Consider the following 25,184-nt stretch of genomic DNA (forward strand, 5'->3'; position numbering starts at 1 on the left):
TCCTGAAATCTGTTCATCTGATTTCATAGCAGCTGGAAGAGGGAAGGAGAATTTTTGGACAGTCTAATCTGCTGGAAGCAAAGCAAGTGGCTTTCTCTCAGGTCACTGCTGAATTAATAAGTCCCATTAATTCTGTCAAATTAACTTAATTCTCTTAACCTGCTAGTGACCTTCTTTTGGAAGAATTGCAGTAAAGGAAGGGGCAGACTTTTGTTAGGCAACATTTAAAGCTTGTGTGTGTGTGTGTCTGAGAGTGAGAGAGAGAGAGAGAGAGAGAGAACATGAGGGCAGTAGAGACTGTCTGACTTTAGGTTTATGAAGTTCACTTCTTAGTTTTCCCATGAAATAAAAAGATTTTTGGCTGCTGTCTTATTTGTATTTAATTTGGGTGGCCCACCTTGGCATTAGATCAAAGCTTTGGGTCCTCTTTTTAAAGCATTTGCATGTCTGGGAAGAAGGTGGTAGGCTCATGTAGCAGCGCATAAGAGCGTATTGCTTAAACCTCTCTCTGAAGACAGGGAGGGCGAGGAGGAGGTGTGAGATATTTTAAAAATAAGACATGCTGCTAAATTCCCTGCCAACCTCCGTTCATGCTGAGTGGAGTGCAAGTAACAAGTATCAGATAGTTCTTCCAGACGTCAGCTATTTAAAGAGGCACATGCTAGAGTTCTGTGGACTGCAACTGTCTTATCCCTCCCTGGTAATGGTGGTGGTGGTGGTGGTGGTGATGGTGGTGATGGTGTGGTATTGGAGGTGGATGTCTGCCTTGAAGAAACTTTTAGCAACAACAAATGCATGTGGGAATATGTTTATGCATTTGGGAAGTAAGAAAAATCAGACAGGAGAAGAAATAACCTAATAATTCAAGAAGAGCATCATATCAAACTTAGTGGAAGCAACATCTGAGTTTTAAATGTATGAAGAAAGAGGGACATCAAGAGCCCTCATGAGCCCCCTGTAAAATTATCATATTATCCTTGAGAAATTGATGTATAGGCCAAGAAATTGTACAATGAGATGGATGATTCTTCAAATTCAATTTTAAACTTTTCTCTATTGTTTAACATAAAACAGACTGAAAAAACTAAATTATGACATCTGTTTTGTAATCCCATCAGTTAAAGACTTCTTATAGGAGAAAGTAAATCAATCTGTTAAGATGATAATGATTGGGGTCAAAAGGTAGGGTCGGGTCTGCGTCTAGTTTCCAGAATTTGCAGCATTGGTGTCTTAATCTTTATGTTACCTCCATCGGCTCATTTGGTGTTTTCTTATCACATTCATGCATAAAACTCTCTGTAGAAGGCCACAAAATTTTTGAAACAATCGGTTCTCCTTCAGTTTCTACAAATTCAGACTTGATTCCTTTCCTTAATTCAAATCTCAGTTCTGTTACTTGATAACTAGAAGAGCTCCAAGAGCTGTAGTTTTATCATTTCTCTGAGGGTCAGTTCTCAGGTTTTGTGTGGAAATGAAATAAGCTAGTTTTCAGCTCATTCTTGGTGACAAGCTTACTTAACTGGTCCTTCCTTTCTGGTTTAAGATGATATTGGGCTTAACTATTCCTGCTGCTGTGTATGAATCAGACACTCAAATAAAAACAGTCACCTTAGGGAGAAAACAGGTAGGCTGAGAAGAGAGAGGTGTGTGATTAAGTGAAGGCAGCGTTTCTAGAAAAGAAAATTTGGTCTTTCCCTTCAACCCCCATATCTCTCCCTTTTGAGGAACAGAACAAAATGGAGGTGACTTTTGGTTATGTCAAACGTGTTTGAAGGAACAAAGGTCCTTCAAACAAACTGACTTTGAGGAACTCTGTGGTCAAGTTGTTTATTTTTTCCTTGCCTTTTCTTTTCTGGATTGTTCTGCAGACATCCCAGGTTGACAAACTTGCAGAAAGAGATAAGAAGCAACCAAACAGAGAAGAATCACAACCTGTGTAGTCACTGTGTGCCGCTTGTAAAATGGGCCCAGCGTCCAATCTTTAGTTAGTCCTTGGTAGGGCAGGAGAGACTGTTAGCTTTTGTTTATGACGTTAAATAAGGAACACTGTGTGTCAAAAGGAGTGGACTTGCTTATCTGCTGTTTACAGATACAGGAGAAGAGGTGTTGGTTTTTCTTCTAACCTCTGCTTCCAACTTTTTTTCCTACCTTCTGATTCACATTGTCTCATACAGAAAACTTCTGCCTTTCAACTGAAGAACTTGTTCTGTTGTCAGCAATTATAGCCTCTCTCGTCTTTCTCTAAAACCCTTCTCTGCAGGAAATATCACTGTGGTTCTGGCATCAACAGTGTAATGCTTTAGTTTTGCCCATATGTATTTATACCCAGTTCTTCTTCTTCAACTTGGAGTCAAAATATTGAATGAAAACTTGAGACCAAGATGGATATTTTGGAATTTTCTGGATGGAGCACTACGCTATCTTCAGTATATGACATGGGAAGGTTAGAACTTGCCAAGAAAGTTGATTTTATTTCTCCTCTTCCTTCTCCTCCACCCTTGTCTTTACCTGTTCATTCACTCAACTGTACCAGAGAGCAACTGCTGACGAATTTGAACTTTGGAGTGACACTGGTTATGGGTTATGGTTATGGGTTATGGGTTGTCCTGAAATTTCCTCAAGCCTTGTGAATGTATTTTCTATTTCATATTTTTCTAATACTTAGGATATGTAAAAATATATATCTACTCTATTAATACCTTAAGGGGTTGTCAGTCATGTTTCTTATAAACAAAGACACATACACCCTGTATTTAAAGAGGATTCATATCTGTATGCATTCTATTTTATGAGGGTCTAGCTAAAATTGAATAATGTAAGAATGAAAAGTAAAAGACAGATAAGTCTTGGGGTCCCCAACAGGTAGGAAGGATGACTTGTCTTAATAGAGCAGTGAAAATAAAATGATTAATTAAAAAAAATTAAAATGGAAATGAAAACTCTCCTCCATTGAAGGCCCACAGAATTAGGCTAAACAAGAAAACAGAGACTCGTGTTGAAGAGTACTTTTGACAAGTCCCTCACCCCCACCCCCACCGCCACCCACAACATAGGTGTATATTGTCTCTGCATGATTTAGTATCTGGTGCTATTCTGCATTTCTCAGTTTGGGGGCTGAATTCCTCAGCATCCTTACCACATTACAAAAATAGAAAGCCCAATATCATAGTCATACCACCACCCCACTTGCCGCCCACAGCGTAACAGAAGAGCAGGCAAGCCTCAGTTTTCGAAAGGGTTGTATTCCAAAAGTTACTTTATGAATTCTCAGAGCTCAGAGTATGTTTTCCCAGAGATACAATGTATTTTGTTTGCAGAACTCAAATACCTACTAACCCAGAACATTCCCAATATCCTAGTCTAGAGCTACTCTAGTCAAGTACCTGGCCACAGATAATGTTTTCTAAAAGGATGTGCATTTGGAATTCTAGTTTAGGATGCTAGCAACACATTTCTTACCACTACAGATTTGATAACAAGATCTGGGCTATCCAAACACGCACTTTCTGTCTCCAAAGATTCCAGTCAGGGTAGTTCTTGTATCTGGGTCGAGGTGGGAGTGAAGATGGGACTCAAGGACACGAAAGGGGCTCCAGGTGGAAAAACTGTGGTGAAGTGCTGGACTGAATGTTCTGGGATGGAGTGAAGAAGAGAGTTAGGTGTATTTAAGGGGAATGATTGGAGCAGTGGGGATGGGGAGATGAGGAGAGAAGGGATGAACGTTGAAGAAGTGGGGCTTTGATGGTTAATAAAGAATAGAAGCAGAACATAATTCAATTAAATTCAACACGTTTTGTTGAATATCCAATCCTATATATGTTAGAAGAGCGAGCAAAGTTGAGTGAGATGCACTCTCCACAGTCAAGACCTTCTGTAAGGGGAGGAGACTGGCATATGTCCAGATCAGCATTCATGGAGAGGATCTGGTCAGTCCCAGACTAGAAAATCAGTAACAGCGCAAGAAGGAGAGATTTGTTCTGACTTAAGGGTTAGGAAACATTTCATGGGAGAGGAAGCATCTGGGGTAGGCCTGAGGATTTTTGCACGAGATATGTAGGGGACAGAAGGATAAGCATAGTTCAGAAAGAGGGTGGGTGAGATCGAAGCCCAGAGGTAGGGGCATGCAGGGGATGTGGGAGAGCATGAGGACGTGCCTAAAGAGGAGAAGATTGGAAGGGATGAGAAGTCATGATTTTACCTTCTTGGGCAGATTTTCTTCCTCAGTGCCATGTCTTCTCCTTAGCTCCAAAGAGACTCCAGCCCCACTGGCAAGTTGTAGCTATAGTTGGATAGAAGGAGGGAGGATGTGAGAGGGTTGTGAGTAGGGGTCTGGGGCTTTGAAAATCTGGCAGTTGGGGGCTAGTGGTCAAGAAGTTTCTTTCTACTTCTTGCCTGTCCTCTTGCCCAAATGCCACCCAGCCCATTGTGTGACTCTCAGCTGCTGGTCAGGTGGGAGTCAGGAGAGAAGCATGGTTTTGGAGCTCAGATTATGTCTCAGCATATCCCAAACATCAGCAACAGCAGAACACAGGGGAAGGAAATTTTTAGAGAAAATGATGATGGTCTGGAATGCTGGTTCATGCATCGTATGAAATTGGTTGTAAGAAAGACCTGGTCAGTCTGTATTTCATGAAATAATAATAAGCCCCCATTCTCTTGGGCCCTCCTGCCCACAACTTCCTCTAAAGAAGCCAAGTGAAGTGCCCGGTTCTCAAATTTCTCCCCATGCACATAACCCCCTGCAGTATGGATGCCAAGGTTGGCGGTGCTTCTGCATCACTGAATTCTGAGACATGGGAAAAAAGAAGGAGTAGGAGAAAAGGAAGAATCTTTGCAAATACTTGTCAAAGGCATAAAGCTTCTGTCAAAAATTTGAAATGGTCATTTCTGTTATAAGAGTTCGGAAAAAGGACAACTGCAGAGAGAGAGGCAGCCCTCCTGACTGCAAGTGCTGCACATGTGAGAGCCCTTCAAAGCTGAGAGGGCTCTGCATTTCAGAGAAGGCAAGTGGTTGTTGACATTCAGGGAGCCCTGAAGACAGTGGATGGTTCCTGGGTCAACATCAGCACAGACAGGTACACAGTGAGGGAGGAGGCAGGTGGCTCTCAGCCTGCACTTCCTCGGTGGCTGTTAGGGCCTGCCCCTGTGACTACTGCTGGGATTAAGTCTGTGAGACCTCTGCAACTAGGAGTTAGGAGATGTACACACTTTCGATGTATTTGTGTAATACATTGGCCTGTAGGCTCGACCCCAGTCTTAATGGAATTCCAGTCACTCACCGCCTCTTGACCAGTCCCAAGTGGAAGGATACACAGACTTTATATTAGGATTTGTAGCACCCTGGAAGATATCCAGTTGATCCTTAAACAGCATTCTTTGATGGAATTCTCCTATTAGCCACATGTATAGAAACCTTCATTTTGCTGCCCATAGATATCACACCTATATAACATAATAGGTAAGTGTGGGCATAAGTTAAAAAAAAATTACCAACTCCACTATCTAAATGAACATGCTAAAATTTGAGCATTAGCTACACATAATACACTTTGGAAGGATGGAAGATATCTCTTTGCCTTAGCTGAGTTCAGGTGAAATGCTAGCATGTTGTGATATCTTTGTAAAGACAGAGTGAGTGTGTGTGTGTGTGTGTGTATGTTTGTGTGTGTATCTCATTCAATAGTAAGCAGAGATAAGCAGGAACATATTAACAATCAAATTAGGAGGCAGGAGATTTGGATCTTATTTTTACTAGCGTGTTTTTATACATCTTTGAGCACTTTCTTCTTCTAGGGTACAGTTTCCTTATTTGTAAAATGAAGGATTTTGGGAATCAGTGGTTCTTAAACATTTGGGGGTCATAAACTTCTTTAAAATACTGAAGAAATCTTTGGACCTTCTTTTCAGAAAAAATTAAAATGTACATGCAGACTAAACTGAACGTAGTTTCAGGAAAGAGTTTTACAGAGTATTTTCAGGGCTGTCATATCCAGCCATAGCAATTATGCAGTATATCATTATGTTGTGTAGATTTATAAGTTCCATGGGAGCACAATACACGTGCACTATGACATCAATGACACCCCTTTGGAGGTGGGCATAGAGGTGGTCCCCTCTTTAGAGCAGTTCCTTGAACTCTGTGCTAGGAACTCTTGGGACAAATGGGCTCAAAGTTTCTTTACGGATCTGCATGTCTCTAATTCCTCAAATGTCTATATTATTATTGACAACCCTATTTAGTCAGCTCAGGCTGCATAACAAAATACCTCAGACTGGGTTGCTTAAAGAATAGAAATTTATTTTCTCACAGTTCTGGAGCTGGAAGTCCAAGATCAAGCTCCCAGCAGGTTAAGTTTCTCCTCAGGCCTCCTTTCTCCTTGGCTTGTAGATGGCCACTTTCTCTCTGTGCCCTCACATGGCCTTTATTGCTGTACCCACACACCACTGGTATTTCTTCCTCCTATAAGGATACGAATCCTATTAAGCCCCCACCCAGTGACCGCATTTAACCTTAAGTATCTCTCTAAAGGCCCCATCTCCAAATATATCTGTATTTGGGTTTAGGGCTTCAACACATGAATTTTGGGGGAATACAATTCAGTCTATAACCAACCCCTAACTGATAGCACATTTCAGGGAGTAATAGTTAACAACCAGGTGAATTTTGATTCAAATTCCCTCCATGTCAAAAAAAGACACAAAGAAGTCTAATAATTAGAATAACATATTTTTTTAAATGAGGATTTATAATTGATAACCAAAATCTATCTGTGGCTGTTTTTATTAAATGGAATACTTTCACAGGTTTTTTTCACTAACAGTAGTAAAAAAACAAAAAACCTTTTAAAAAACTTGATGTTGTAAAGATAAATTAACTTTGTTTGGAACTGGTCATCAAGAGGCCTGGTCAAGTGTTGTAAGTACTGGGAGGGAATGAATTAAGGCAGAAAAATTTACAATAACCTATAAGTATTTTTAGTTTTTGTTTTCCTTTGGGCCATGCATGTAATCAACTGTGTATGACGTAAATCAAAGCAACCAAAAGTGTCTGTCACATCTGGTAAGTGGGGGTAGGGGCCGTTGGGGGTTGCTATTTCTGCTATTCCTAAATTTCCTTTAACTGTAGTGGGAGAGCGGGGGCTGAGGAGAAAAGGTCAAGAGTTTCTTGTAGTTTTTAAAATGTATTATTGCTCCCCCAGTGCCACATTTAGTAACCACCATTCGCTGAGTAATTCCCAAAGCAATAACCACCTAACACCCCACCCCCAACTCCCCTGGTCCCAGCAGGACCTAAATAAGAGAGACATTCAAGGAGAAGAGAATTCAGAAATTACTGGATGTTGTTATTCCTAAAGCTTTACCGTGACTCTATGGCTGTTTAATTTATTTAGTAATGAGTCAACTCTGTTAGTGGTGTTACAGACCCTCCGAGTATATTCAGCACCACCCAATAGCCTACTGTCGTTTTGTCCTTTTCTCTTTCCAACCGTCCTTTCTCTGTTCATCTTCTGTATACCAACAAGGTATACATTTTAGGAAATTGTATCTATCAAACACAATGGCTCCCTCTGTGATGCTTTACTCCCACACAGGCACACTCCCTTGGGTGAAATGGCACACTCTGTGCTTGAATTGGGCTAAGATATATGCTATTGAAGACTTCTGCCTTCCCATCCCTCTCCTACCATCCCTCCCTCATGAATTCTCTTCTTGATTCCTAGGCAATACGCAGTACATACTTTGTCATCTACAGTCATTTGCTTGAAATTGACAGGTGGGTGGTTGGCCAAGCCAGGCAGGAGAGAAGTACAACAGGGGAAATAAATAGTAGGTACAAGCATGCCAGCAGATATTATTATTCCAAAGTAGGCAGCCTGTTAGCCTCAGTTTCTATTATAAAAATTTAAATTAAAAGAAAACCTAAGAAACTATTTGAGATAGTCTATGGTTAAGTGAATTGTCTAATGTCTGGCAATTACTGTTAGAGCCAAGAATTAAAATCCAGATATTTTCATTTGTAATATAGGATGACGATACATCTCTCAAACACACCATATTAAGCCATTAGAAATCATACATAATAGAGTTCCTTCTTAATTAGTTTGAAACTTGGTTTAAAGGGGCAAAAATATTGTCTTTCTTTTAGTGTAGCTTTTCAAAATCCTTCTGATCACCTTTGGCTCCAAGTTATATATACATGCTTTTTGTCTTCTTTCTCTTTCTTTTATAGCTTAAAAATAAGCTCCATGCTCATCATTGTTACTGATAGTATTGCTCATATCAAAGTTTCCTCTTGCAATATTGTTTCCAGGATTTTCGCTGAGAGAGGATCAAAAGTCAGAGAGCATCAGATGCATTTTCCTGGCATTTAGTTTCCAGATTGGGCAGTACTTTTTAATTAATTTACTTATTTTTGCTGAGGAAACTTAGCTCTGAGTGAACATCTGTGCCAATCTTTCTCTACTTTATATCTGGGTCACTGCCACAGCGTGGCTTATGAGTGGTATAGGTCTGCACCTGGGATCTGAACCTGTGAACCTGGGCTGCCAAAGCAGAACGAAGCGAAGTTAACCACTACGCCACAGGGATGGCTCCATGGGGAGTACCTTTTTTTTTTTAGTGAGGAAGATTGGCCCTCATGGATAGCTAACATCTGTTGCCTATTTTCCTCTTTTTGCTTGAGGAAGACTGCCCTTGAGCTAAAATCTACGCCAATCTACCTCTACTTTATATGTGGGATGCTGCCATAGCATGGCTTGATGAGTGGTGTGCAGGTCTGCACCCAGGATCCGAACCTGTGAACCCTTGGCCGCTGAAGCAAAGCTTGTGAACTTAAACCCTACACCACTGGGCCAGTCCCCTGTTGGCAGTACTTTTTAAAATCATGATTGATTCTGTCTGGATTCCTGGTTTTGGGAGTAAAGATTGGCACTTATAGGAAATGAACATTTTCTCTATTCATAAAATAGTAACAAGAATGATGTAAATGTTTGGAGGACTTACTCTGATGAACAGACAACTGTCTGAGATAAAGAGCATGGTGGTCGTTTGTGACAGGAACACAGGCAATAAACTTATTTATTCATATTTCCTAAGACTTCAATAATTTTATGAATGGCTACAAGTTATCTGAATATGGACTATATTGTGGATTATGCACTAATTTAATGTAACCCTAGGTTGACTTTCCCATTTTGAGATAGTGAACACAAACTATTTTTAATCTCTAAAGTGTAAATTGCCCAAGTGTTATGTAATAAATATCAATATCTAATGCAAATGTTTCAGGTGTCATTTAATTCTAATATATATAATTGAAAGTTGTTTACAATCATGTGTCACTTAAAGATAGAGATATGTTCTGAGAAATGCATTGTTAGCTGATTTCATCGTTGTGGGACCACCATAGAGTGCACTTACACACAACTAGATGGCATAGCCTACTACACACCTAGGCTATATGGTACTAATCATATGGGACTACCATTTTATATGTGCTCTGTTGTTGATCCAAATGTCATTTTTTCTGCCTACCAGAGCACAAGGGATGTATCAATTATTATCTAATAGCCAACACTCTGAGACAATCATTTGTATGTCATTTGTTTTATTTCATTACAGAGCAAGCATTTTGACATGTATCCTGGGTAACTTGTTATGAGTATTGTTATTAAAAAAAAAAGGATAGAATTAGAGAAAAGAATTTGATCATAGGTCTCTTTCTGAAAGCATCACTCCATTATATACAGAAAGTGATAATTAAGAATAGAGAATTATTTTCTAAGCACATACATGAATTTATATTTAGGAGAAAGATAGCATGTCATTTAATTGATAAAATGAGAGATCATTTAATTTTTTCCATCACAAATATTATATTTTTTTATAATTGATTTAGACTGTTATTACATTGTGGACAGAAAATATGGAATGCAATTATTGATTCTTCAGTATTTCTTTATGATTCTAATACATGACTACTTTTTGCATTATGTTTCATATGTTTCAAAAGAATGGGATTCTCTAATTATTCTAATCAGGGTTGCAGATATGTCCATCTTTTCTGGTCTGTTAATTATGCTTTTTAAACTATCTATAGCCTTCCTACTTTTTTCTAGCTTATCCTATAAGTTTTAACATGAAAATGTAAATTTATTCAACAGATAGTTATTAAGCTCTTAACATGTGCCAAGCATTGTTGTATGCCCTAGAGAATCAGCAGTGATCAAAACAAACAAAAATATCTACCCGCATGGACCATACATTTTGGTGATTTTTTTTTTTTCTGAGGAAGATTAGCCCTGAGCTAACATTCGTGCCCATCTTCCTCTATTTTATATGTGGGACGCCTTCCACAGCATGGCTTGATAAGCAGTGTGTAGGTCTGTACCCAGGATCCAAACTGGCAAACCCCAGGTCGCTGAAGCCACTGGGCTGGCCCCTCGTGGGGTTTTTGATCACAAATTTCTCTCTTTTCTTCAGTCTATTAATATGTGCTTTATATATTTTGATGCTATGTTATTAGGTGCATACAGATTCAGGATTGTTATATCTCCCAGGTTAATTGTTTTTCTCAGGATGTAATGATGTTTTTGGCAATAAAGTCTATTTTGTCTGAAAATGCTATTTCCAAATCTGTTTTCATTTGGCTAACATTTGCCAAGTGTATTAGTTATAACACTGACTTGAGGGTATGGTAGTTATGCTTCTCTAGGTCATCCATGGCCCCAGGTTGCTTTCCTCTTGTTGCTCTGCCTTGGGACACCTACCAGTTCAGGCTTTTCTGTGTGAGAGAAAGGAAACTTCTGTATTGTTTAAACATATTTATGTAGTCTCAGTTAAAAACAGCCAAATCAATATCTTAATTAATATACCTGGCAAATACTAACCAAATAAAACAGATACACTAATGTCTTCATTCACATGGATGAAGTTAGCTCATCTCCACATCTGCATTCCATAAAAGGGACAAAGAGGAAGTAGAATGCAAGCATCAGCCTTTTAAGGTGTGACTTGGAAGTTGCACACCTCACTTGTATAGCATTTAGCAACAGAATACTAAAGTGATTTAGACAACAGATTAAGTAGATAGGTGACTTGGGTTCAAATCCTGGCTCTACCATCTACTAGCTATGTGAGTATGAGCAAGTCACAATTTGTGCCTCCTTTTAATCAGTTGTAAAATAGGGACAATAATACTACCTAGCTTATAAGCATTAAGAAAATGTTGCTTATTATTCTTCTTTTAAAGCCACTACAAACAAGGTGGTAGTGGTGGTGGTGGTAGTAGTAGTGACACAATGCTTACTTAGATTTAGCCATATCATAGCAGTTCCTTTTACTTACCTTTGCCTCTTGAATACCACTTTTTTCCTCTGGGATCATTTTGTTCATATTGAAGTCCATCCTTTAGTGGTTTTGCCAGTGATAGTCTGTGAGTGGAAAGCTTTCTGAAACTTCCTTTACCTGAAAACATCTTAGGTTTGCCTCCACTTTTAACCAATTTGGGTAGACAAATAAATCTAGATTGACAGGCATTTTCTTTCAACACAAAGCTATTTATTCATTGTCTTGTTTGCTCTACTTAAAAGTCTGTTGATTTTAAGATTGTTATCTTAGTTTTGGTGTTCTTTGGTTTCACTATGATGAACCAAGTTGTGGCTATTTTATTTTTCCTGTTTAGGATCCTTTAATATAAGAATTCATATTACTTAAATCTGAAAACTTCCCAGCCATTATCTTTTAGAATATTGCCCTTTCTCCCATTTTCTCCTTTCCCCTTCTAGAATTTCTAAGATATATGTTAGACTTTTCATTTTATCTTTCATGACTTTTAATCTCTTATATTTTTTAGATATCTTTTTCTCTCTGTGTTACACTTTGGGCAGTTTCCTCAGTTCTTTCTTCCAGTTCATTAATTCTCTCTTCAGCTACATCTACATAATCCATCCATTGATTTTTTTTTTAAATTTCATTGACTGCGTTGCATTTCCAAAAGATTTTAGTTCTTTCTTAAATCTGCCTATTACCATAATAACCTTTTTCCCCCTCTGTGGTTTCTATCATTTTTAATTTAATTATTTCAACCATATTTATTTGTCAGTTTCTTTCAGACTGTTCTGTAGTCTCACATTCTTGGATTACTTATTCTCCCATTGTTGTGTCTAATTAGCTTTCTTATGGTGGATTATCTTCTTGCTGGATTACTATTTTTCTATAAGCTTACTTTATCTTGATGCTGCTGTAGGAGCCATGCATTCCTCACTTTAGAGTAATATTCTGGAGGAATATCCTACCTTATTCTGACATTGAAATGCTATATGATATTAAACAAATCTCTCTCTCTCTGTATCTCAATTTCTCCAACTTTCTTAGGTGACTCCTGAATACCTAACTCTCTTTTTCTTGTCCATAACAGCTGCTGAGGAGGAATGGCCTTGCCTTGATTAGAGAGAACACAGTAGTTCTGCTTTTTGTCCTAGGATTTTCAAGATACTTGTCTTTATTTAAGGGGATTCAGTTTTTTATTTTACTTTATTTTATTTTTATGGTTAGTCCACCAGGATTCCCTGCTGGGAGGTAAAGGACAATAGGGTGAACAAGTTAGCATACTCTTTCCATAGCAATGTGCTCTTCCCCAATGAGAAGTGCCCTCCTAGATCACAGGAACAGCAGCTGTGTAGGTGTTGCTAGTAGGAAAAAAATTTTGGTATTTAAAATAGAAACATAAAATTGCTAATGTGTCTAGAGACAACTTGTACTGCATGCAATAATAAAAAATGAAATTCTAGTGCAACAATATTGGATTCATTTCACAGAAGTCTAAGATTTCTCACCTCAATGTATGAGTTTTTAATAAACAGTGGTATGCTATAATTTTTGCAGCATCTAGGAATTAGGTTTGAGCCTCAAAACAAGGCCAAGAGATCACATTTATGTAAGTACAGAAGTAAAGGGCAAAGAAAATTTTAAAAAGAAAATTTAATCAGTATTGTATATAAATTTGAAAAAGAACTTAGAGGTTATATATATTCTATCCTCTTACTTACTGCAACGACAGCAACTTCAGAGTCCCTAAAAGACATCTACCATTTGAACATTTCCTGTGATGGAGAGCTCACTGCCTTTGAAAGGCATCCCTTCCAATATTGTAATGGCTCCAAATGTTGAAAAGTTCTTTATAATGAGATGCCTGCATATTTTGGAGTTGTTTTTTTCTTTTAATGCAGAAGAAATGTTCTCTCCTACAGTAATTAAATGTATCTCAGTACTATTCCACAAACATCCATTGAATGTTTCATATTGGCCTGGACTGTGCAAAGTTTGAGATAAGGAATATGTCCATTTTACTGATGAGAAAACAGGTTTTCAGAAGCTAGGTACCTTGCCCAAGGTCACACAGCTAGTGAATAATAGAGCAGGGATTTGAACTTAAGCTGTCTGGCCCTAGAACATAAGCTGTTTGGCCCTAAGACCAGGCCTTGGTTTCCTTATATGATTCCCCTATAAATAATTTAGCAGACCTAGATATAAGCCTAAAGATAATAACAGAATATGACAAGTGTTAACAGAAGATAGGAAAGAAGAACGAATTCTGCCTGTCCAGATTGCAAACGGTAGATTTTGAAGACACAGATATCATCAATGCCAAAATATTATCTCTGTTTCATCTATTTCAAAAATAGCCTGTTCCTCCTCCTCTGACATAAACTTACATTTGAGTACCCCCCTGACCTCACCATCAGTTTTGGAAAGAGCTAAGTCCTCAGTACCACTGACAAATGCCCTCTTATTACCCATATTGCAAACATTTGTGGAGCTGCTTAGGCAATACTTTGTATCATCTGTTCGGGGAACATTCATCTCATTCCCCTCCAAGATTTTTCTGTTAAGTGGAGTTAAGACTACACAGTATCAAGGGGAAAGTGGCAGTTATTTTAGATCTCTGTCCCTGTATCTTAGAAGATTTACTTTTCATGGAATTGTGAGATAGACACTTGAATAAGATGGATGCTTGAACCATGATGTTCAAGAATTAAATGATAGTCTTATGATTTGGATCCAATGAGTATTTCAGTATCTGAAAAGTAGCTACATGGGAGAAATTGAACAAAGGAAAACTCCTAGCTATGCTGCAATTTAACTTTTTTAGTTATACGATGTTTGACATCTTCAAGATGGCAACTCTGTCATTAGAGATAGAGAATGTAGCTTTCACCATATGAATCTCCTCTCCTCCCTTCCTCTCCCTCTTCTCTTTTCCTATCCCCTTTCTCTTCCCCTCTCTCCCTTTCCTTTACTTTCATTGCCTTTCCTTATCCCATGAAACACCTGTTTTTTTTGAGTTGAAAGAAAAAGTTGACCTCTTCCTGAGATTCTCAGGCTTTACAATCTAAATGATAAGAGAAAGCTAAGCTTAAAGTTTGCCTCCTTGAGGAAGTCCTCTGTGGATAATCCCAGCCCACACTGATAATCTCCTTTACATTCTCCTTTCTCTGCCTATTTGAAATCATTCAAGGTCAGTTTCATGATAATACTGAACCTGAACACTTACAATGCTCTTTGCAAATATATCTTCTTGTTTAACCCCCAAAACAATCCTTTGAGATAGGGATTACTCATAATTACACTATTGAGGAAACAGGCTCAGTGAGTTTAAAGTAACTTGCTCAAGGTCACACAGCCAGTAACTAGTCGAACAGGATTTGAAGTCTAGTCCTTTGACCTTCAGTTCACATGTCACCTTGTTTGTGAATCCCTTCTATCAGTCCCTCTTCTCCCTACAGCAAATCAAGCCCATTCTCTACTCTTTTAAAATTTTGTTTATACCTTTATTTTAGCACTGACATTGTATTTGGGAAGATGTATCTATCAATGGAGTTTATGGTTTGATTCATTTGTTTTTGATTTTTTTTTTCCCTGCTAGATTATATACTTCTTAAGGCCTTAAACCTTCTCTTTTTCATCCCTGAGTCTCCTGGAATTCACCTGGTGCCTTGCCCATAGCTAGCATAAATTTAATGTTCATGAAGTAGATGAATTGATGCACCAAACTAAATGGTTTCTTCCTATACTGAGTAGAACCTAGTTCACAGACACATTCACAATAACTTTTTTTAAAAAAAAATTGGTGAATAATAAGGAAATACTAAATAAATCCAATGGAAATTATCAAAATATTTAGAAGGCATGTGTTTTAAGGGGAAGACTAAATAATTAGAATTTACCATTTTAGAGAGAAGAAAGTAAGAAAATAAAGAGATGGGAAAGAGTTGTAGCCAGAGAGCCCTTCCGGATCCCAAAGAAGACTGAGATGGTGTGAGTTCCACCCTATACTGGAAAACTATTTATAAAACTGGGACCATGGTGAGCTTTATTGTTTTGGAGTTGGCTTGGAGGATATTTTTGAGAAGGATGTAATTAAGCTGCTCCTCTTTCTGCAAAATATGGGCAAAGAGGTGCCAGCTTGGTGGCGAAGTGGTTAAGCTTGCATGGTCCACTTCAGTGGCCCAAGGTTTGTGGGTTTCAATCCTGGGCATGGACCTACACACCATCAAGCTATGCTGTGGTGGCATCCCACATACAAAATAGAAGAAGACTGGCACAGATGTCAGCTCAGGGACAATCGTCCTCAAGCAAAAAGAGGAAGATTGGCAACAGGTGTTAGCTCGGGGCCAATCTTTCTCACCAACGACAACAACAAAAAAGGGCAAAGAGAATCCAGTGAGTCAGGTAATGCAGGAGTGTGACTTTCCATTCTATATATTGGAATTGCAGGGGGTGCTTTTTGTTTACTCATTCATCTGGAGATTTGTATCAACAAGAAGAGAAAATTATCTGCAGAGATAACTTTCAAGGAGTCATCTTTCAAGGAGTCATCAAGGAGAAGAAGAGAATTGTAATAATAATAATAGTTATTATATGTGTGCCATACACGTTTTATACACACTTTACATATATTAACTTTCTAAATCCTCACAACAAACCTATTAGCTAGATAGTATGATTGCTCCCATTTTACAAATGGAGAAGCTGAGATACAAAGAGAGTAAGTGTCTTATCAACATTTTCACAGCAGCTGACAAGGAGAGTCAGGATTTGAACCGAGGCAGTGGAGCACCAGAACCCAAAATCTCAATAGGTATGCATCCTAAAAGTATCCTCTAAACCTTTGGTTTGATAATTATCCTATAAGCATACAAATGATATTATTACTTCTATTATTGGATAACAATAATTCACTTTGTGTTCTCAAAACTGGATAAAGACTGGATGGGAAGTTTAGATCCCTGATATCCAATGTAGTGAAGACTAGCAGGGGTTTAGATGCCCAAATCTCTCTAAAGGAACTAATTGAATCCTGTCCTTGAGTAAAAAGAAAATTTGCTTCCGTGATAAAATAATTTCACTTAGACTTCAAAGGAAGCCGGCTAAGGTTAACAGCAACATTTCGTATTTTTCTTATCCTTGAAGAAATGTGTGATATTCTAATGAAGTAGATATCCCAGAGCCATTGATCAAACTCAAGAGATTTGGAAAATTTCCTAGAGAGATTTTTCTCAACATCCAAACTCCTGATATCCCCATTTCAGCCACAAGGAGGACAAGAGAATAACTATAGATTTTTATAAGAAGGGTAAGTTAAAAGAACAGAAGCCATATTTACACTCTCTAAACTCACAAAATCACACAAGGATGCCATTGTCTATTTTCATTTAAATCAAATACATGTAGGAGTGATGCTTAAAAGAATAAAGCTTCTCTTTTATACCCTCAAATGGAAAATATAATCAAAATCTGCTTTTTTGCAGGATGGCTTTCTTAAATAAATAAGCAGAAGGATGAATTACGTGGCTATAAATAAATCTACTGACATAAAATAAAGCAAAGTTCGGCTGTTTTATGGCGTCACTGGAACCCTTGGATATATTTACAGCCCTGTTAACAGTCACCTGTATTTTTTCAGGACTTTTATTTCATTTCACACTATGAGAATTTAGTTGTTGTTGTTTTTGTTTTTACTTTTCCTCCCCCTAAACTTACCTTTTGGAACTCTGTGTAGAGAGAGAAAGTAAGGACTTCTACTCTTCACGTTTGGAAAAAGAGGACCCTCACCTAAATCTCTGGTGCTTTCTATGTCTGTGCAATCATATTAGGTGTGCCTAAAACAAACAACATCATAGGTCTTCTGGTGACAGCGAAGTGGGGAAAGTCAGGGTCTATGCAACTGAGAAGAGACATGTGCAGACGCAAAATGAATTGTGAGAGACCAACAGGGCAACTTTGCATCAGGTTCCTGGCACCTGACACACTTAACGACTGCCACGAGGTTTATTTTAGAAGCCAAAAGATTCCCCAGACTACTTCCTAGCCAAGGTACAGACCAAACCAAGACAAAGAGAGTCAGATGGGTAAGGACTCTCATACTTTACCTTGGGACAGTCTCCTGGAAGGTGGAGCGGAGCGGGAAGATTAAAAAAGCAGGGGAGGGAGTCTATCATGCCCAAGTCCGAAGTCTGAAATAACACAGAAACCCAGTGATTAACCAGCCAATTCCAGCTACAGGGTTTTTTTTTTGTTTTTTTTTTTAAACTACATTCCATTCAGAAACTTAAGCTTCCAAAAAGTCTGGTTAGGATTCTGTGGGGGTTTATCCAAGTAGAGCTAAGCGTGGTTGTTCCTGTGAAATTATTTATACTTTTCAACTTTAAATCTGGTGAGCATAACGTTTCTAAATCTATTTCTCTTCTTTTCTGTCTTAAAAGCGGACTCTCATCTTCATTCTGTAGCTGTACACTCCATTCCCAAGTGCTCTCACTCCAGAGACCCACTAGAGGAAACAACTCACGAGGAAAGAGGGGAGCTTTTGGTGGTAGTATAGGTGGTGTTGAATCCTTCAGCCGGAACTCTAGCTGCAGGCAGGTATTTTTTAGATTGAAAAATCTAAAAAAGTATATTTACTATGTCAGCCTAATATAAACTCTAATAGAACTGAGAAGAATGGGAATTAGAAAAGAAGTCTAAGTAGGAATGTGTTCACTAGAGGAAGAGACAGGAGGGATAGAAAGCAAGCAAAAAAAATCAACGATGTGTTAAACTGGAGGACACACGTTTTATCAGGATGATTGTGGGTTCCCTCTTTGTGGTGGAAGAAGAAAAATAAGCCAGTCTTGCATTTGTCCTCTCATAAGTCTTCTCAATATTCAACTGGGTCCCCAAATGGAATCAGCCTTACCTGAATTCACAGCTACCTCTTTTGACATTTTGCAAAAAGTAGATAAATAAATTATAAGTATGACAAGTAAAATGAATAGTTTCAGCTGTGATGCACCAGTGGCATTTCTAGATTTTGTGCCACATTAGGATTTATTTTCACTTTGTTGCCTAGCAGAGAATTAATTGGAACGTCCAGCTAAGCTTCCCATATTTCCTTGGGATGAAGTCAAAACCAGTCTCTAACACTCAGTGCCAATTTAGAAAAGAAAAATGTTCAGTGGATAGGTGGTCAACTCATCAACTCTGGAAATATGTGTCTCTAGGGATCAATGTCACTAAAGCCAGATAAATGCACTAGTGAAACTAATGGTATAAGACCATGTGAATATGAGATTGTCGATTGATTCATTGGATTCAATCATTCAGCAAACATTTACTGAGCTCCTACTATGTGCTATTCACTCTTTCCCACACAGGATATAGAGGAGAACAAGACAAAGGCTTAGCCTTCGGGGAGCTTACTATCTTTTTAAAGGAGCTAGGCTATGAACGAATAATAATAAAATAAAATAATTTTGGAAAGTGGAGAGTGCTCTGAAGGAAATAGAACAAGGTAATGGGATAAAGTGGCTTTCAGGGGTGATGGTGGCTAACTTTAGATGTGGGCCAGAGAGGGCCTTTGAGGAGATGACATCTAAAATGAACCAATCACAGGAAAATCTTGAGGAAAGTCTTCCAGACAAGAAGGGCCAGCAAGTATAAAGGCTTTGGTTTGGGAAAGAACTTGGCACATTCAAAGAGCAGAAAGACAGTCTGGGAGACTGGATTATATGAGTAAGGCGTCATCTGACAGAAGATGGAGTTGGAGAATTAGGCATAAGCCAGGTCTAGGTCCCCTTAAGGACATGATACAGAGTTAGATTAAGTTCAAAATGCAGTAGGAATCCATCTGGAGCAGTAAATCAAGGTATAGTTGGATTGAATGGGAGTTATCATCTATCTACCTTAAGGGAGGATGCTTATGATATTAAATTTTTTTGTCTGGCTTTTCTACTAATAATAAGACCCTAAACATGAACTTAACCTTCTTGGAGTTTTAGCTTAGTTTTCTATTGAACAAAGAGTACTACCAGTCTTTGCCAGGTGCTATGCCAGATGCTGTGTATATACATTATCTCATTTAAAACTCTCAAGAACCTCATGAGGGAAGGCATTATCCACACTTAACAGAGGAGGAAACTGGGGTTTGAATTGAGTCTCCGTAAACCACCCACCTTGCTTGTTGTGGTGTTCCTGAGTGCCTGTTGCTAGTTTAAGACAGTGTGTTCATGGGCTGCCACCCAGGGGCATGGAAGACCTTGAATGAGGGCCACCTCCCTCAGAGGGCACGGATCGTGGATCACCTTTACAGCTGAGAGCCAGAGCAGCTGGGATGACTGTCCCCATTTACCACAGGCAGCATGGACCTTTAGGAGAACACTGATTTCAGAACCAGAATACCAAGTGAGCACCATAAATTCTGAAACGGACTTGCTGTTTGACCTTGAAGACAAATCATCCATAGGTTTTGTATCTTTATCAGTTAGAAAGACATCTAATGCTAACTTCCTTGACAACTCCCTGGGGTGTCCCAAGGATGAATAGAACTGTCTTAATCCCTGTTGTTTATCCTCACTTAGGGGGTTTCAAATATTCATTGAGAGCAGGAGTATAATAGGTACTATAAATTCCTTTTTTAAAAAGAAATGCCACCTAAATACAATATATATATGATTTAACCAGCAAGTGCCATATAGTATATATGATATGATTTAACCAGCAAGTTTATTATTCCCTCTGCCCCACTCGACCAAACAAATGTGTTATGTGATTTTTTAACCAAGGTGAGTAGGAAGGAGGGAGTCAAAGCTAGCAAGGCCCCTGGGTTTAGGAGGGCTACCTGTGGGCTTGTGCCTCCAGCTCCTCACGCAGTGCAGGGAAAGGGGAGTGGGGAGTGTGGAGGCCGCCTTGTCCAGAATGTCACCGTTCCTTGGCAGAGCCATGGGTCAGCTTTCTCCTGGAGTCACAGATGGTCAGGACAGGCGCGCCAGGCCTCTTCCTGCCGCTCCCGCTCTCCCCTACAGCTTCAGCCTGGATGTAAAAGCTGTGCTCTCTTTGGTGCCCAGTGCCCTGGAGGCCTGGGGGCTTCACCTACCCGGGGCAGCGCCACTGAGGCCAGTGTGGGACAGGCCAGCCACTCCTCTTGCGCCAGCACACGCAGCCTTCTCCTCTGCTGAAGTTCTTTGACCAGGACAGCCAGCGGGGGCGCAAACCTCTAGGTCCTGAATTCCAAGAGCGTCCTGTCCACAGGGGGCGGGAAGCAACCTTCTGCAAGGGCCTCCAGTTACCAAACCTCTTACCCTCCGGAGTCCCGGGCCACCTCTCCACCTTAACTTTCTGGAACCAGGACGCAGGTTCTTGCCATTCGCCCCTCGGCACACGCCTAGCGCACGGTGGCGCGGTGCTGAGCGCCAGGCATGGGGAGCGTGCGCGTGGCACCCCCGCGAGTGCAGCCGCTCCAGCGCTCCTGCTGACTCAAGGGTTTATTTTTATTTCTATTTGGGGCTACTTCAGCCTTAGCCGCTGCCCGCACTTTTCTTCCCAAATTGTAAAAGGTGCCTTAATCGTCCAAGCTTGGCTTAATAAGCCTGTGAGAGGAGAAGGGAAAGGGTGATAACAAGGCTCAGTGTCCATCTGTCCGTCTGACTCACACCCAAATGCTCAGTCGGCTGGGAGGGAGCGGTCCGCGAGGAGGGCGGGCGATGCGCGCGGGAGGCTCGCGCGGGTGTAGACGAGCGAGCGTGTACTTGAATGGGGAGGGCCGGGATTCCGGGGCGCTCGGGCCCCGCCTTCCTCCCGCGCCAGCCAGTCCGTCGGCAGAGCGCTCGGGCTGCCCGGATTCGCTCTCGGGAGGGCGCGATTTGCATAGGACTTGCCCATTTGTGAATTTGGCTCCCCAACTCCTCGCTTCGCTTCACCTGTGCCTCCCAGTTCCGCGCACTTTGCAGGCGCCCGCCTGCCCCTCGGCCACCTGGCCACCTCCACCGCGAGCCGGGCACCACCTCTCGCGCTCTCCTTGATCGCCCGCCCACCTCCCGCCGCCCGGTGCCACGTTGCTTTGGGTGACTGCTCCGCGCTGGGTTTCTCCTCCACTCCTCTTTCCCTCCAGTCCTTCTTGCGCTCTTCCTCGGGCTACTGCTGCTGCTGCTGCTTTTTCATCCAGTTGGGAAACCCAGGACGCAGGCGGCTGCTCCGTGGCGCTCTTCCAGAACTCGCAGGGTTAACTGCCTCCGCGCCCTTCCGCGGAGACTCCGAGGAACACGCGTAGAACTCTTCCACCTGCAGCCCCCTTTTGCCTGGCGGTTCTGCATTGCATCGCATGGAAGTGGGAAAAGAAAAAAAAAAATGTTCAAACAGCTTGGATGTTGGGATAAATTAACCTGAACCTACTTGGGTCTCCTGCTGCCTCTTCTTCCTTCATTTCCACCTTTCCTCTGTGTGGCTTCCCGGAGTGTGCAGTTAAGTCATCAGACCAGAGGTGCCTAGAGATCAGGAGGAAGCCGCCTCTCCTGACATGTGTGGCATTCCGGGGCTCCCGAGGAGGGTTGCTATACCTGGGTGGACTTTGGCTTCGTAAATTTCAGCCCCGGGAAAGAGGGGCTTTTGCTTTCTCTCTCTCTCTCCTTTTTTTTTTTTTTTTTTAACTGATTCATCATCTGTCTTGAAAGCGCCTATTCCTTCCCTCTTTCCAAAATTCGGGCAAGTCTTCCTCCTGCTATGATGGGCCCCTGGGCATCATGAACTTCATTATTCCTCACTGGCTGGAATTCAAACTGCCCATCTGTAGTGGTCCAGTGCGTCGACCATGCACCTGAGAATCCACGCGAGACGGAGCCCTCCTCGCCGGCCGGCCTGGACGCTTGGGATCTGGTCCCTCTTCTGGGGATGTATCGTCAGCTCTGTATGGAGTTCCTCTAATGTAGCTTCCTCCTCCTCCTCCTCTTCCTCGCCGGGGTCTCACTCTCAGCACGAGCACCATTTCCATGGCAGCAAGCACCACTCAGTGCCTATTTCTATCTATCGCTCCCCTGTTTCCCTTCGAGGAGGGCACGGTGGGTCTCTCTGCTCTTTATCCTTTTATGGGGCATAGCAATTCCTTAACCCACTCACCTTTCAGGTAATGTCAAGGGTGGGAAGAGAAGAAAAAATTGAATTTAAAATAATGGAAAGCATCGCATGTGCATGAGGGAAGAAAAATGTCCAATTTCCACTTAAAGGCTAGTGTTGTCTGCCCCTGCCCCCCAGTTTTCTCTAATGGATTCTACTCTCCTCGGATGCCTTACTCATAGCTGCACAAACACCACATTCTCCCCTTTGCAACCTTCCACCTCCTTCACCACCCGTGATGACAGGCAACTTATCCGATAAGTCCCCGGTGCTGCACTTTGGAAATTCATTCATTCACCTTGCTTTCACCCTTCGTCCCTCTGTTCTTGTTTGGGAGCTAGTCCTCGGGAAATAGCAGACAGCAGAAATCCTTAGGTCTTCAGCCTGAAGTTGATTGAGCTGCTGTAAAGTGGCTTGTGTGGTAAAGGTCAGAGAGGGAGAGTAGCTGAGTGTCAGAAGGCAGAAAATATAATTAATAACCAGTGGTCATTATTGTTCATTTGGGCAGCTTCATATTTGTCCACATGTCTGATGGAAAAAGGAGCTATCACGAAAACTGTACATCTAATATTGCTAAATACCAGAGAGGAAGCAATATATAAGATAAGGCAAAGTCCATTTATAATTTACCCAAGTGTAATTTATAGTAATTTTGATTCCTCCATTTATGCAAATATTATTTCAATTAAAGGTAGAACGGTTGGGCTTGTTCACACAATACAAGGATGAGGTTTTGCTCCAAACAGCCCTCCTTGCACAGTCTTGAAGAAAGAGATCTATGGCTGTTAAAAATATGTTCATCTCTTATCAGGCTGCCTCTGGAAGAGCGATGTCTGCTGCTGAGGTAGGAGCTTGTTGTAGTAAACTGTTCTAAAGAAGGGCGCTTCCTTATTTGTTTACTATGAACTCCATTCTGATGGTGAGGAGAGTAGGAATCACAGAGCCGCACCGCAGGAGCGGCCCTCTGGGGGTGGCACGAGTTACCCACACTAGAGGTCCCCTGCCCTAGCTTGTATTTTGAAGACCTCTCTCATGCAGAACCCATTCGGAACGTCAGTTCTTCCCATTGCCTCCCGGCCGTGGGTTTCTGCTCTCTGCTGTCTGTAGTGTTAAGTGGAAGCACATTGAGAAAATGCCAGCACGTACTCTGGCTCTCTCTTTAAATTTTATTTGATGGAGTTGTCAAGCAGCCCAGAGCTTGTAAGGTTGGTGGAGGGGGGTGGTGGGAAGGAGGGAATGCTTGATCTCGATCTGGTTGCTGTTTTCGCTGTGATTCCTGCTGGGTCTGGTATAGGCTTTCTAAAAAAGAATCCTAGGAGAGGAAATAGCCACAACCACCACAAAAGCGAAAGCAATCTCATTGAAATGGAAACTGATAGCTCCTAAGGGAGAGAGGACCTGGGTGTGGGGGTGGAATTGTAAAGAGCAGGGAAAAAAAAGAGGGGAGTGGGAGACTGAGGAAGCCAGACAGACTATTACTAATAGGCATAATTAAACACAGAAGCGCTCAGCAATAATTAGCTAAATTTTGCTAATTAGTGTAAATGATCAGCAGGGAGATGAAGATTATGCATTAGTTAGAGGTTATAGGCTGGCAGGGTCTCAATGTTTTCTGTTCAGGATGTAAACAGTTAAACGCAGCAACTAGTGAGTGATGGAATTTGCAGAGCGATACTTCCCCGGGGTTCCGAAGTCTGTCAATGTCTCTCCCTCAACTAAAGGGGCTAAAGGGCTTGAGCCTCAAACAGGTCAAACACAGCTCTTCTCTATTTACTTCATTTCTTCAAGAATCGGTTGCTCAGTACTCTCTAAATCTTTTTGACTGCTTCCCAGTCTGGTTTCTCATTAACCTGCACCTGATAAGATTCGGTGTGATAGAAAAGGAGAACAAAGTGAGTAAATGACTAGAGACCCCAGAAAAGGCCCTCAGATCCACCAGAGCTGTGGAGTGCAGTGAACTCCAGGGTCTGGCACGGCTAAGATAAGAAAACTCATGAATTGAACTCTTCAATATCCTTTTTCAATCCTGAAGTCCCATCCCATTGATTTGGGGCCTGGATAGTGAATGCATGTATATTAAGCAGGCTCCTTGCATATTTAACTAATGGTTTTGAGCTTGGAATCAAGAGAAACAGCAATCAACAAGATTCCCCAACCTCTGGCTCTGATCCCACATCCAAACTGTGACCTTTTGCATCCTTAAAGGACCAGGAGACCCCTCAGTGGTTTGTTAATCCTCCTCTCATTCTTACTTGGAATACAATTGCTTCTCCTAGTCCAAGGCAATTGGATTTAGCTAATAGCAATTGTTTTAAAACATCTTTTGGATGGCACGAGGCAGAGCACCATAAGAATAATGGCTGTTACTAATAGTTTTCTGCAAAGCTTATTCCAGGGTTAAAAGCAGCAGTCTGTATTGTTGAAGAAGTAAATGCCCTTCGTTCTACTATAAAACGAAAACTAGAGCCTTCAGTCCAAGAACCTTCTTTGGACTCAAGAGAGACTTTTTCTTTGTTGTTTTTTCTACCCTCGTTCTCCTTGCCCATTTCCTAGGAAGCCAAAAGTCCTAGAGCTGCCCTATTAACTAGATGTTGCCACCCCCTCATTCCAAACCATCCTGCCCTATAGTGGGAGTCACACTAAGAACAGATGCAAGAAACAAATTCTCCAAGCAGCTGGCCTTTTACCACGCTTGGTTCCAATCTTTGGAAAATTGCTTATGTATAGATTTGCCTAAAGTCTTTATGCCAGGGCAGACTAGA

The 25,184-nt window shown here is 41.0% G+C and overlaps 1 protein-coding gene across 44 annotated transcripts in view; it reads left to right on the plus strand.

Annotated features, from left to right (window-relative positions):
• The window catches only part of NRXN3 (neurexin 3), a 1,503,251-nt gene that overhangs the window by 976,631 nt on the left and 501,436 nt on the right, over positions 1 to 25,184 (plus strand). For 2 of the 44 annotated variants that reach the window (XM_008536885.2, XM_070594376.1), the window contains exon 1: positions 21,980 to 22,367. The exons of 39 other annotated variants lie outside the window; for them this stretch is intronic. In XM_008536885.2, the coding sequence (XP_008535107.1) occupies positions 22,121 to 22,367 (247 nt within the window). In that variant the 5' untranslated portion in view covers positions 21,980 to 22,120. Of the gene's footprint in view, positions 1 to 21,151; positions 22,368 to 25,184 lie in introns of those variants that run through there. 3 more of the 44 variants (XM_008536878.2, XM_008536866.2, XM_008536871.2) reach the window with 3 other exon arrangements.

The sequence above is a fragment of the Equus przewalskii genome, chromosome 25, assembly GCF_037783145.1.
Source record: "Equus przewalskii isolate Varuska chromosome 25, EquPr2, whole genome shotgun sequence".
Taxonomy (NCBI): domain Eukaryota; kingdom Metazoa; phylum Chordata; class Mammalia; order Perissodactyla; family Equidae; genus Equus; species Equus przewalskii.